The sequence below is a fragment of the Oncorhynchus nerka genome, unplaced genomic scaffold (assembly GCF_034236695.1).
Source record: "Oncorhynchus nerka isolate Pitt River unplaced genomic scaffold, Oner_Uvic_2.0 unplaced_scaffold_1645, whole genome shotgun sequence".
NCBI lineage: Eukaryota > Metazoa > Chordata > Actinopteri > Salmoniformes > Salmonidae > Oncorhynchus > Oncorhynchus nerka.
In genome coordinates, this window is record NW_027039673.1 from 24,084 (window position 1) to 38,179 (window position 14,096).

The 14,096-nt window shown below is 45.2% G+C and overlaps 1 protein-coding gene across 1 annotated transcript in view; it reads left to right on the forward strand.

The window, feature by feature from the left end:
* Window positions 1-11,582: 11,582 nt before the first annotated feature.
* The window catches only part of LOC115119791 (tudor domain-containing protein 3), a 30,032-nt gene continuing 27,518 nt past the window's right edge, over window positions 11,583-14,096 (forward strand). The window contains 1 exon segment of the mRNA XM_065015164.1: window positions 11,583-11,804. Within this exon segment, the coding sequence (XP_064871236.1) occupies window positions 11,767-11,804 (38 nt within the window). The 5' untranslated portion in view covers window positions 11,583-11,766.

Consider the following 14,096-nt stretch of genomic DNA (forward strand, 5'->3'; position numbering starts at 1 on the left):
ACTCCAACCCCATTACTCCAACCCCATTACTCCAACCAACCCCATTACTCCACCCAACCCCATTACTCCATCCAACTAACCATTACCCATTACTCCAACCCCATTACTCCAACCCCATTACTCCAACCAACCCCATTACTCCAACCAACCCCATTACTCCAACCAACCAACCCCATTACTCCAACCCCATTACTCCAACCCCATTACTCCATCCAACCCCATTACTCCAACCCCATTACTCCAACCCCATTACTCCATCCAACCCCATTACTCCATCCAACCCCATTACTCCATCCAACCCCATTACTCCAACCCCATTACTCCAACCCCATTACTCCATCCAACCCCATTACTCCATCCAACCCCATTACTCCATCCAACCCCATTACTCCAACCCCATTACTCCAACCCCATTACTCCATCCAACCCCATTACTCCAACCCCATTAATCCAACCCCATTACTCCAACCCCATTACTCCAACCAACCCCATTACTCCATCCAACCCCATTACTCCATCCAACCCCATTACTCCAACCCCATTACTCCAACCCCATTACTCCATCCAACCCCATTACTCCATCCAACCAACCCATTACTCCAACCCCATTACTCCAACCCCATTACTCCAACCCCATTACTCCATCCAACCCCATTACTCCATCCAACCCCATTACTCCCATTACTCCAACCCCATTACTCCATCCAACCCCATTACTCCATCCAACCCCATTACTCCATCCAACCCCATTACTCCAACCCCATTACTCCATCCAACCCCATTACTCCAACCCCATTAATCCAACCCCATTACTCCAACCCCATTACTCCATCCAACCCCATTACTCCATCCAACCCCATTACTCCATCCAACCCCATTACTCCAACCAACCCCATTACTCCATCCAACCCCATTACTCCATCCAACCCAATTACTCCAACCCCATTACTCCAACCAACCCCATTACTCCATCCAACCCCATTACTCCATCCAACCCCATTACTCCATCCAACCCCATTACTCCATCCAACCCCATTACTCCATCCAACCCCATTACTCCAACCCCATTACCAACCCCATTACTCCATCCAACCCCATTACTCCATCCAACCCCATTACTCCATCCAACCCCATTACTCCAACCCCATTACTCCATCCAACCCCATTACTCCATCCAACCCCATTACTCCATCCAACCCCATTACTCCATCCAACCCCATTACTCCATCCAACCCCATTAATCCAACCAACCCCATTACTCATTATAGGAGAAGACTCAGAGCTGTTATCTTGGCAAAGGGAGGTTGCACACAGTATTGAATGAAGGGGTGCCAATATTAATGGAGGGCACTGTGCATGTCATTGGGTGCCAATATTAGTGGAGGGCACTGTGCATGTCACTGGGTGCCAATATTAGTGGAGGGCACTGGACATGTCACTGGGTGCCAATATTAGTGGAGGGCACTGGACATGTCACTGGGTGCCAATATTAATGGAGGGCACTGTGCATGTCACTGGGTGCCAATATTAATGGAGGGCACTGTGCATGTCACTGGGTGCCAATATTAGTGGAGGGCACTGTGCATGTCACTGGGTGCCAATATTAATGGAGGGCACTGTGCATGTCACTGGGTGCCAATATTAATGGAGGGCACTGTGCATGTCACTGGGTGCCAATATTAGTGGAGGGCACTGTGCATGTCACTGGGTGCCAATATTAGTGGAGGGCACTGTGCATGTCACTGGGTGCCAATATTAATGGAGGGCACTGTACATGTCACTGGGTGCCAATATTAGTGGAGGGCACTGTGCATGTCACTGGGTGCCAATATTAGTGGAGGGCACTGTGCATGTCACTGGGTGCCAATATTAGTGGAGGGCACTGGACATGTCACTGGGTGCCAATATTAGTGGAGGGCACTGTGCATGTCACTGGGTGCCAATATTAGTGGAGGGCACTGTGCATGTCACTGGGTGCCAATATTAGTGGAGGGCACTGTGCATGTCACTGGGTGCCAATATTAGTGGAGGGCACTGTGCATGTCACTGGGTGCCAATATTAGTGGAGGGCACTGTGCATGTCACTGGGTGCCAATATTAGTGGAGGGCACTGTGCATGTCACTGGGTGCCAATATTAGTGGAGGGCACTGTGCATGTCACTGGGTGCCAATATTAGTGGAGGGCACTGTGCATGTCACTGGGTGCCAATATTAGTGGAGGGCACTGTGCATGTCACTGGGTGCCAATATTAGTGGAGGGCACTGTGCATGTCACTGGGTGCCAATATTAGTGGAGGGCACTGTGCATGTCACTGGGTGCCAATATTAATGGAGGGCACTGTGCATGTCACTGGGTGCCAATATTAATGGAGGGCACTGTACATGTCACTGGGTGCCAATATTAGTGGAGGGCACTGTGCATGTCACTGGGTGCCAATATTAGTGGAGGGCACTGTGCATGTCACTGGGTGCCAATATTAATGGAGGGCACTGTGCATGTCACTGGGTGCCAATATTAGTGGAGGGCACTGTGCATGTCACTGGGTGCCAATATTAGTGGAGGGCACTGTGCATGTCACTGGGTGCCAATATTAGTGGAGGGCACTGTGCATGTCACTGGGTGCCAATATTAGTAGAGGGCACTGTGCATGTCACTGGGTGCCAATATTAGTGGAGGGCACTGTGCATGTCACTGGGTGCCAATATTAGTGGAGGGCACTGTACATGTCACTGGGTGCCAATATTAGTGGAGGGCACTGTACATGTCACTGGGTGCCAATATTAGTGGAGGGCACTGTGCATGTCACTGGGTGCCAATATTAGTGGAGGGCACTGTGCATGTCACTGGGTGCCAATATTAGTGGAGGGCACTGTGCATGTCACTGGGTGCCAATATTAGTGGAGGGCACTGTGCATGTCACTGGGTGCCAATATTAGTGGAGGGCACTGTGCATGTCACTGGGTGCCAATATTAGTGGAGGGCACTGTGCATGTCACTGGGTGCCAATATTAGTGGAGGGCACTGGACATGTCACTGGGTGCCAATATTAGTGGAGGGCACTGTGCATGTCACTGGGTGCCAATATTAGTGGAGGGCACTGTGCATGTCACTGGGTGCCAATATTAATGGAGGGCACTGTGCATGTCACTGGGTGCCAATATTAGTGGAGGGCACTGTACATGTCACTGGGTGCCAATATTAGTGGAGGGCACTGTGCATGTCACTGGGTGCCAATATTAGTGGAGGGCACTGGACATGTCACTGGGTGCCAATATTAGTGGAGGGCACTGTGCATGTCACTGGGTGCCAATATTAGTGGAGGGCACTGTGCATGTCACTGGGTGCCAATATTAATGGAGGGCACTGTGCATGTCACTGGGTGCCAATATTAATGGAGGGCACTGTACATGTCACTGGGTGCCAATATTAGTGGAGGGCACTGTACATGTCACTGGGTGCCAATATTAGTAGAGGGCACTGTGCATGTCACTGGGTGCCAATATTAGTGGAGGGCACTGTGCATGTCACTGGGTGCCAATATTAATGGAGGGCACTGTGCATGTCACTGGGTGCCAATATTAGTGGAGGGCACTGTACATGTCACTGGGTGCCAATATTAGTGGAGGGCACTGTGCATGTCACTGGGTGCCAATATTAGTGGAGGGCACTGGACATGTCACTGGGTGCCAATATTAGTGGAGGGCACTGTGCATGTCACTGGGTGCCAATATTAGTGGAGGGCACTGTGCATGTCACTGGGTGCCAATATTAATGGAGGGCACTGTGCATGTCACTGGGTGCCAATATTAATGGAGGGCACTGTACATGTCACTGGGTGCCAATATTAGTGGAGGGCACTGTACATGTCACTGGGTGCCAATATTAGTGGAGGGCACTGTGCATGTCACTGGGTGCCAATATTAATGGAGGGCACTGTACATGTCACTGGGTGCCAATATTAGTGGAGGGCACTGTGCATGTCACTGGGTGCCAATATTAGTGGAGGGCACTGTGCATGTCACTGGGTGCCAATATTAGTGGAGGGCACTGTACATGTCACTGGGTGCCAATATTAGTGGAGGGCACTGTGCATGTCACTGGGTGCCAATATTAGTAGAGGGCACTGTGCATGTCACTGGGTGCCAATATTAGTGGAGGGCACTGTGCATGTCACTGGGTGCCAATATTAGTGGAGGGCACTGTACATGTCACTGGGTGCCAATATTAGTGGAGGGCACTGTACATGTCACTGGGTGCCAATATTAGTGGAGGGCACTGTGCATGTCACTGGGTGCCAATATTAGTGGAGGGCACTGTGCATGTCACTGGGTGCCAATATTAGTGGAGGGCACTGTGCATGTCACTGGGTGCCAATATTAGTGGAGGGCACTGTGCATGTCACTGGGTGCCAATATTAGTGGAGGGCACTGTGCATGTCACTGGGTGCCAATATTAGTGGAGGGCACTGTGCATGTCACTGGGTGCCAATATTAGTGGAGGGCACTGGACATGTCACTGGGTGCCAATATTAGTAGAGGGCACTGTGCATGTCACTGGGTGCCAATATTAGTGGAGGGCACTGTGCATGTCACTGGGTGCCAATATTAATGGAGGGCACTGTGCATGTCACTGGGTGCCAATATTAGTGGAGGGCACTGTACATGTCACTGGGTGCCAATATTAGTGGAGGGCACTGTGCATGTCACTGGGTGCCAATATTAGTGGAGGGCACTGGACATGTCACTGGGTGCCAATATTAGTGGAGGGCACTGTGCATGTCACTGGGTGCCAATATTAGTGGAGGGCACTGTGCATGTCACTGGGTGCCAATATTAATGGAGGGCACTGTGCATGTCACTGGGTGCCAATATTAATGGAGGGCACTGTGCATGTCACTGGGTGCCAATATTAGTGGAGGGCACTGTGCATGTCACTGGGTGCCAATATTAATGGAGGGCACTGTGCATGTCACTGGGTGCCAATATTAGTGGAGGGCACTGTGCATGTCACTGGGTGCCAATATTAGTGGAGGGCACTGTGCATGTCACTGGGTGCCAATATTAGTGGAGGGCACTGTGCATGTCACTGGGTGCCAATATTAGTGGAGGGCACTGGACATGTCACTGGGTGCCAATATTAGTGGAGGGCACTGTGCATGTCACTGGGTGCCAATATTAGTGGAGGGCACTGTGCATGTCACTGGGTGCCAATATTAGTGGAGGGCACTGTGCATGTCACTGGGTGCCAATATTAGTGGAGGGCACTGTGCATGTCACTGGGTGCCAATATTAGTGGAGGGCACTGTGCATGTCACTGGGTGCCAATATTAGTGGAGGGCACTGTGCATGTCACTGGGTGCCAATATTAGTGGAGGGCACTGTACATGTCACTGGGTGCCAATATTAATGGAGGGCACTGTACATGTCACTGGGTGCCAATATTAGTGGAGGGCACTGTGCATGTCACTGGGTGCCAATATTAGTGGAGGGCACTGTGCATGTCACTGGGTGCCAATATTAATGGAGGGCACTGTACATGTCACTGGGTGCCAATATTAGTGGAGGGCACTGTGCATGTCACTGGGTGCCAATATTAGTGGAGGGCACTGTGCATGTCACTGGGTGCCAATATTAGTGGAGGGCACTGTGCATGTCACTGGGTGCCAATATTAGTGGAGGGCACTGTGCATGTCACTGGGTGCCAATATTAATGGAGGGCACTGTACATGTCACTGGGTGCCAATATTAGTGGAGGGCACTGTACATGTCACTGGGTGCCAATATTAGTGGAGGGCACTGTGCATGTCACTGGGTGCCAATATTAGTGGAGGGCACTGTGCATGTCACTGGGTGCCAATATTAATGGAGGGCACTGTACATGTCACTGGGTGCCAATATTAGTGGAGGGCACTGTGCATGTCACTGGGTGCCAATATTAGTGGAGGGCACTGTGCATGTCACTGGGTGCCAATATTAGTGGAGGGCACTGTGCATGTCACTGGGTGCCAATATTAGTGGAGGGCACTGTGCATGTCACTGGGTGCCAATATTAGTGGAGGGCACTGTGCATGTCACTGGGTGCCAATATTAGTGGAGGGCACTGTGCATGTCACTGGGTGCCAATATTAGTGGAGGGCACTGTGCATGTCACTGGGTGCCAATATTAGTGGAGGGCACTGTGCATGTCACTGGGTGCCAATATTAATGGAGGGCACTGTGCATGTCACTGGGTGCCAATATTAAAGGAGGGCACTGTGCATGTCACTGGGTGCCAATATTAGTGGAGGGCACTGGACATGTCACTGGGTGCCAATATTAGTGGAGGGCACTGGACATGTCACTGGGTGCCAATATTAGTGGAGGGCACTGTGCATGTCACTGGGTGCCAATATTAGTGGAGGGCACTGTGCATGTCACTGGGTGCCAATATTAGTGGAGGGCACTGTGCATGTCACTGGGTGCCAATATTAGTGGAGGGCACTGTGCATGTCACTGGGTGCCAATATTAGTGGAGGGCACTGTGCATGTCACTGGGTGCCAATATTAGTGGAGGGCACTGTGCATGTCACTGGGTGCCAATATTAGTGGAGGGCACTGTGCATGTCACTGGGTGCCAATATTAGTGGAGGGCACTGTGCATGTCACTGGGTGCCAATATTAGTGCAGGGCACTGTACATGTCACTGGGTGCCAATATTAGTGGAGGGCACTGTGCATGTCACTGGGTGCCAATATTAGTGGAGGGCACTGTGCATGTCACTGGGTGCCAATATTAGTAGAGGGCACTGTGCATGTCACTGGGTGCCAATATTAGTGGAGGGCACTGTACATGTCACTGGGTGCCAATATTAGTGGAGGGCACTGTGCATGTCACTGGGTGCCAATATTATACACACACACACACACACACACACACACTCCAGGTATCCCCAAAGCAATGCTATAGTCCTAGGACTAACATTCTAATGGCCATATGATGTGTTGCCCTGACACCGAATGGGGTTTATCCTCTTGGTACTGTCGCTGAATGTGAACACATGGAGTTTATCCTCTTGGTACTGTCGCTGAATGTGAACACATGGAGTTTATCCTCTTGGTACTGTCGCTGAATGTGAAGACATGGAGTTTATCCTCTTGGTACTGTCGCTGAATGTGAACACATGGAGTTTATCCTCTTGGTACTGTCGCTGAATGTGAACACATGGAGTTTATCCTCTTGGTACTGTCGCTGAATGTGAAGACATGGAGTTTATCCTCTTGGTACTGTCGCTGAATGGGAACACATGGAGTTTATCCTCTTGGTACTGTCGCTGAATGTGAACACATGGAGTTTATCCTCTTGGTACAGTCGCTGAATGTGAACACATGGAATTTACTCTCTTGGTACTGTCGCTGAATGTGAACACATGGAGTTTATCCTCTTGGTACTGTCGCTGAATGTGAACACCTGGAGTTTATCCTCTTGGTACTGTCGCTGAATGTGAAGACATGGAGTTTATCCTCTTGGTACTGTCGCTGAATGGGAACACCTGGAGTTTATCCTCTTGGTACTGTCGCTGAATGTGAAGACATGGAGTTTATCCTCTTGGTACTGTCGCTGAATGTGAACACATGGAGTTTATCCTCTTGGTACTGTCGCTGAATGGGAACACATGGAGTTTATCCTCTTGGTACTGTCGCTGAATGTGAACACCTGGAGTTTATCCTCTTGGTACTGTCGCTGAATGTGAAGACATGGAGTTTATCCCCTTGGTACTGTCGCTGAATGTGAACACATGGAGTTTATCCTCTTGGTACTGTCGCTGAATGTGAACACATGGAGTTTACTCTCTTGGTACTGTCGCTGAATTAGAACACATGGAGTTTACTCTCTTGGTACTGTCGCTGAATGTGAACACATGGAGTTTATCCTCTTGGTACTGTCGCTGAATTAGAACACATGGAGTTTATCCTCTTGGTACTGTCGCTGAATGTGAACACATGGAGTTTACTCTCTTGGTACTGTCGCTGAATGTGAACACATGGAGTTTATCCTCTTGGTACTGTCGCTGAATGTGAACACATGGAGTTTACTCTCTTGGTACTGTCGCTGAATTGGAACACATGGAGTTTATCCTCTTGGTACTGTCGCTGAATGGGAACACATGGAGTTGCATACATCATCCCTGTCAGGCTTCCCTTCAAATGCGCTACGATGTTATATCCTCAATTCCCTGCGTATGCCAACACCTTGCATGTTATAAAGAGTCCACAGCTGGGCCTAGCCTCTATGTCCAAACGGAAGGTTCATTTACAAATCTGTGTGTAGTGGCATGGTGTTTTATGTAGGCCTTCACTTCCTACACTTCCATACTCTTCCTACACTTCCTACACTTCCTACACTTCCTACACTTCCTACTCTTCCTACACTTCCTACACTTCCTACACTTCCTACACTTCCTACTCTTCCTACACTTCCTACACTTCCTGCACTTCCATACACTTCCTACACTTCCTACACTTCCATACACTTCCTACATTTCCTACACGCTCTACACTTCCATACACTTCCTACATTTCCTACACTTCTATACACTTCCTACACTTCCTACACTTCCTACACTTCCTACATTTCCTACACTCCCTACACTTCCTACTATTCCATACACTTCCTACACTTCCTACACTTCCATACACTTCCTACATTTCCTACACGCCCTACACTTCCATACACTTCCTACATTTCCTACACTTCTATACACTTCCTACACTTCCCTACACTTCCTACACTTCCTACATTTCCTACACGCCCTACACTTCCTACACTTCCTACACTTCCATACACTTCCTACACTTCCTACACTTCCATACACTTCCTACATTTCCTACACGCCCTACACTTCCTACTATTCCATATGCCTAAGCAGTATTAGTGTCTGAATGTAACCTAATGCACGGATTGAGTTGAGGAGGCTGTCGGGCTCACCGGCTGCAACCGAACCCATGTGATTGACACCTTGCATAGCCACGGGGCAGGGAGCATGTGTTCGGGTAAAGCCCCATCTGAGACAGCAATGTTACGTCCATTATTAACCTGTCACAGGTCTAACCACAAGGTCATCATACAAGAATGGTGTCTTTCCTGTCCGGCTCCACCTTAACTACCAGGAGAAAACACCTAGAAATATTAAATAATGACACAATATATGTTTTACTTTGAATTTAAGTGTTTTATTGTGAATAAAACATATTTGTAAGACAGTTATATTGCAATTTTATTTTATTTATATATCTTAGGCGGGCTGTTTTGAAAAGCACATCGTGACTCTGCACTTTTTGTCACATGTTAAGCAATTTGACTACTAATTTGGTAATTTCATGCAAAGCTTTTAGATGTGTCTCTGGTGTTACACAGTTTATAGTAAAAGGTGAAAAGGAAATTTGATTAAAATAATTGATCCAATCACGTGATTTTCATTAATTTACAACGTAAGAAGTGTTGTTTGAGCTACTGTGGCCTCCATTTTAGATATTATATATTCTCTGAAGATTTGTCACTGGTGTCTCCGGTACTGGTGTTATTATAGAAAAATGTGTTAAAAGTCAATTATTACTAATGAATACAAATATAGATATTTATATTAACATTAACCTTTTCTCTCTCTTTCATTTTATATGCAAAGTAAAGAGTAAAATTACATTCTGGAATGCCTGAATTGTCATTAAAAGGTTATAGAGGCATATTATCTAACAGGTTATAGAGACATATGAACTAACAGGTTATAGAGGTATATGAACTAACAGGTTATAGAGGCATATGAACTAACAGGTTATAGAGGCATATGAACTAACAGGTTATAGAGGCATATGAACTAACAGGTTATAGAGGCATATGAACTAACAGGTTATAGAGACATATGAACTAACAGGTTATAGAGGTATATGAACTAACAGGTTATAGAGGTATATGAACTAACAGGTTATAGAGGCATATGAACTAACAGGTTATAGAGGCATATGAACTAACAGGTTATAGAAGCATATGAACTAACAGGTTATAGAGGCATATGAACTAACAGGTTATAGAGGCATATGAACTAACAGGTTATAGAAGCATATGAACTAACAGGTTATAGAGACATATGAACTAACAGGTTATAGAGGCATATGAACTAACAGGTTATAGAGACATATGAACTAACAGGTTATAGAGGTATATGAACTAACAGGTTATAGAGGCATATGAACTAACAGGTTATAGAGGCATATGAACTAACAGGTTATAGAGGCATATGAACTAACAGGTTATAGAAGCATATGAACTAACAGGTTATAGAGGCATATGAACTAACAGGTTATAGAGGCATATGAACTAACAGGTTATAGAGGTAAGGCATATGAACTAACAGGTTATAGAGGCATATGAACTAACAGGTTATAGAGGCATATGAACTAACAGGTTATAGAGGCATATGAACTAACAGGTTATAGAGGCATATGAACTAACAGGTTATAGAGACATATGAACTAACAGGTTATAGAGGTATATGAACTAACAGGTTATAGAGGCATATGAACTAACAGGTTATAGAGGCATATGAACTAACAGGTTATAGAGGCATATGAACTAACAGGTTATAGAAGCATATGAACTAACAGGTTATAGAGGCATATGAACTAACAGGTTATAGAGGCATATGAACTAACAGGTTATAGAGGTAAGGCATATGAACTAACAGGTTATAGAGGCATATGAACTAACAGGTTATAGAGGCATATGAACTAACAGGTTATAGAAGCATATGAACTAACAGGTTATAGAGGCATATGAACTAACAGGTTATAGAGGCATATGAACTAACAGGTTATAGAGGCATATGAACTAACAGGTTATAGAGGCATATGAACTAACAGGTTATAGAGGCATATGAACTAACAGATTGTAGAGGAAACAACGCAATTATCACAACACACAGGTTGTAGTGTGTCCTTTTTTTCTGGCTTGGCTTCCCCAGTGATTTGACCCATGCATTCTACTGGATTTTTAGTTACCCACTAATTCTAAAATTATCTTTTGTTATATAGGCCTAGCTGTTAGACTTCCTAAACTAGGCTATGCAAGGTGTTTGACCTAAATTATGCAGAAGAACGTTGTAGCTAATTCCGGGTGCAGACCGACCCGGGACTCAACCCCAGGCCTCTTTGCAGTCAGTGGCCATAGACATTAAAACCAGTCTTATTGACTTGTGTGTTTGTTTATTCCATGTGTAACTCTGTGTTGTTTGTATACGTCGAACTGCTTTGCTTTATCTTGGCCAGGTCACAATTGTAAATGAGAACTTGTTCTCAACTTGCCTCCCTGGTTAAATAAATAAAAATGTGCTTGTGCCCATAACCGTTCTAAGAGTGTATGTGCCTGGTCGGCAGTTGTAAAGGGGGGGGGGGGGAACAATGTTGATATTGAAACATTGAAACTAATATTATTATATTTCACAGTGTAGTAGATAGATCATTGGATTGATAAAAGCACCGGAGATGTAGTGACTATCTTTGCCACTGGGGCTGCTGTTTTTCTTCCTTCCCTCTTTGCCGACAAGTATCAGATTCAACTTTGACGTCTCTTCCAACGGGAGGTCATTTGTTTTTAGTCCGGCAAAACGCTAAAAATATCCGGCTAAACTCATTGATTATCGGATTAATTATTAAAGATTACAATGGATAATCCACAAATTAAATAGTTCATCGACTATATTTGCATTTGATACTTTATTATTTTATTTGAAAGAAAATGGCTGAAATCAACTTAGCCCTCACTAAAGAAGGCTGGTGGGTAGCTTGTGGCTAATGTGCTAGCTAGCTAGCTAGATTACACGTTCACTTTGCTAGCATAGCTTTAGCTTTACTAGTTAACACCTCATTTAGGATCTCACATACTGTGATGCCTGTGATAATGTAGATAGATATATGACATTTCTGGCCTACGGACTGGTAACAGTAGCTAATAATTATTATTTTGGCAGTTGATGTTGTGAATTTGTCTAGCAAATTGCTGTCAATTATTTTAGCATGTTTAGCTTTGATATGCTAACTAACAAGGCCGTGTATGCTCATTTGAAGCTAAGTAGCTACCTAGCAATACATTACTGTACTGTAGCTAGCTAGCTCTACATTACTGTACTGTAGCTAGCTCTACACTTCTCTACTGTAGCTAGCTCTACACTACTGTACTGTAGCTAGCTCTACACTTCTCTACTGTAGCTAGCTCTACATTACTGTACTGTAGCTAGCTCTACACTTCTCTACTGTAGCTAGCTCTACACTACTGTACTGTAGCTAGCAAGCAATACATTACTGTACTGTAGCTAGCTCTACATTACTGTACTGTAGCTAGCTCTACATTACTGTACTGTAGCTAGCTCTACATTACTGTACTGTAGCTAGCTCTACATTACTGTACTGTAGCTAGCTAGCACCACATTACTGTACTGTAGCTAGCTCTACATTACTGTAGCTAGCTCTACACTACTGTACTGTAGCTAGCTAGCAATACATTACTGTACTGTAGCTAGCTAGCAATACATTACATTACTTTAGCTAGCTCTACATTACTGTACTGTAGCTAGCTCTACATTACTGTACTGTAGCTAGCTAGCTCTACATTACTGTACTGTAGTTAGCTAGCTCTACATTACTGTACTGTAGCTAGCTCTACATTACTGTAGCAAGCTCTACATTACTGTACTGTAGCTATCTAGCAATACATTACTGTACTGTAGCTAGCTAGCTCTACATTACTGTACTGTAGCTAGCTCTACATTACTGTAGCTAGCTCTACATTACTGTACTGTAGCTAGCTCTACATTACTGTACTGTAGCTAGCTAGCTCTACATTACTGTACTGTAGCTAGCTCTACATTACTGTAGCTAGCTCTACATTACTGTACTGTAGCTAGCTCTACATTACTGTAGCTAGCTCTACATTACTTTACTGTAGTTAGCTCTACATTACTGTACTGTAGCTAGCTAGCTCTACATTACTGTACTGTAGCTAGCTCTACATTACTGTAGCTAGCTCTACATTACTGTACTGTAGCTAGCTAGCAATACATTACTGTACTGTAGCTAGCTAGCTCTACATTACTGTACTGTAGCTAGCCCTACATTACTGTAGCTAGCTCTACATTACTTTACTGTAGCTAGCTCTACATTACTGTACTGTAGCTAGCTAGCTCTACATTACTGTACTGTAGCTAGCTCTACATTACTGTAGCTAGCTCTACATTACTGTACTGTAGCTAGCTCTACATTACTGTACTGTAGCTAGCTAGCTCTACATTACTGTACTGTAGCTAGCTCTACATTACTGTAGCTAGCTCTACATTACTGTACTGTAGCTAGCTCTACATTACTGTAGCTAGCTCTACATTACTGTACTGTAGCTAGCCCTACATTACTGTAGCTAGCTCTACATTACTTTACTGTAGCTAGCTCTACATTACTGTACTGTAGCTAGCTAGCTCTACATTACTGTACTGTAGCTAGCTCTACATTACTGTAGCTAGCTCTACATTACTGTACTGTAGCTAGCTCTACATTACTGTACTGTAGCTAGCTAGCTCTACATTACTGTACTGTAGCTAGCTCTACATTACTGTAGCTAGCTCTACATTACTGTACTGTAGCTAGCTCTACATTACTGTAGCTAGCTCTACATTACTGTACTGTAGCTAGCCCTACATTACTGTAGCTAGCTCTACATTACTTTACTGTAGCTAGCTCTACATTACTGTACTGTAGCTAGCTAGCTCTACATTACTGTACTGTAGCTAGCTCTACATTACTGTAGCTAGCTCTACATTACTGTACTGTAGCTAGCTAGCTCTACATTACTGTACTGTAGCTAGCCCTACATTACTGTAGCTAGCTCTACATTACTGTACTGTAGCTAGCTCTACATTACTGTGGCTAGCTATTAATATATATTCAAAGTTGTTCTGCTAGTCAGTTGTTAGCTACGTTATTTAAGTACACTCGAGTGATATACGTGTTGACTTGCTAGCTTTTGATTTTCAATGTGTTTGTTCACTGTGGCTAGCTGGAGTGTTGTTGTTTAATAAC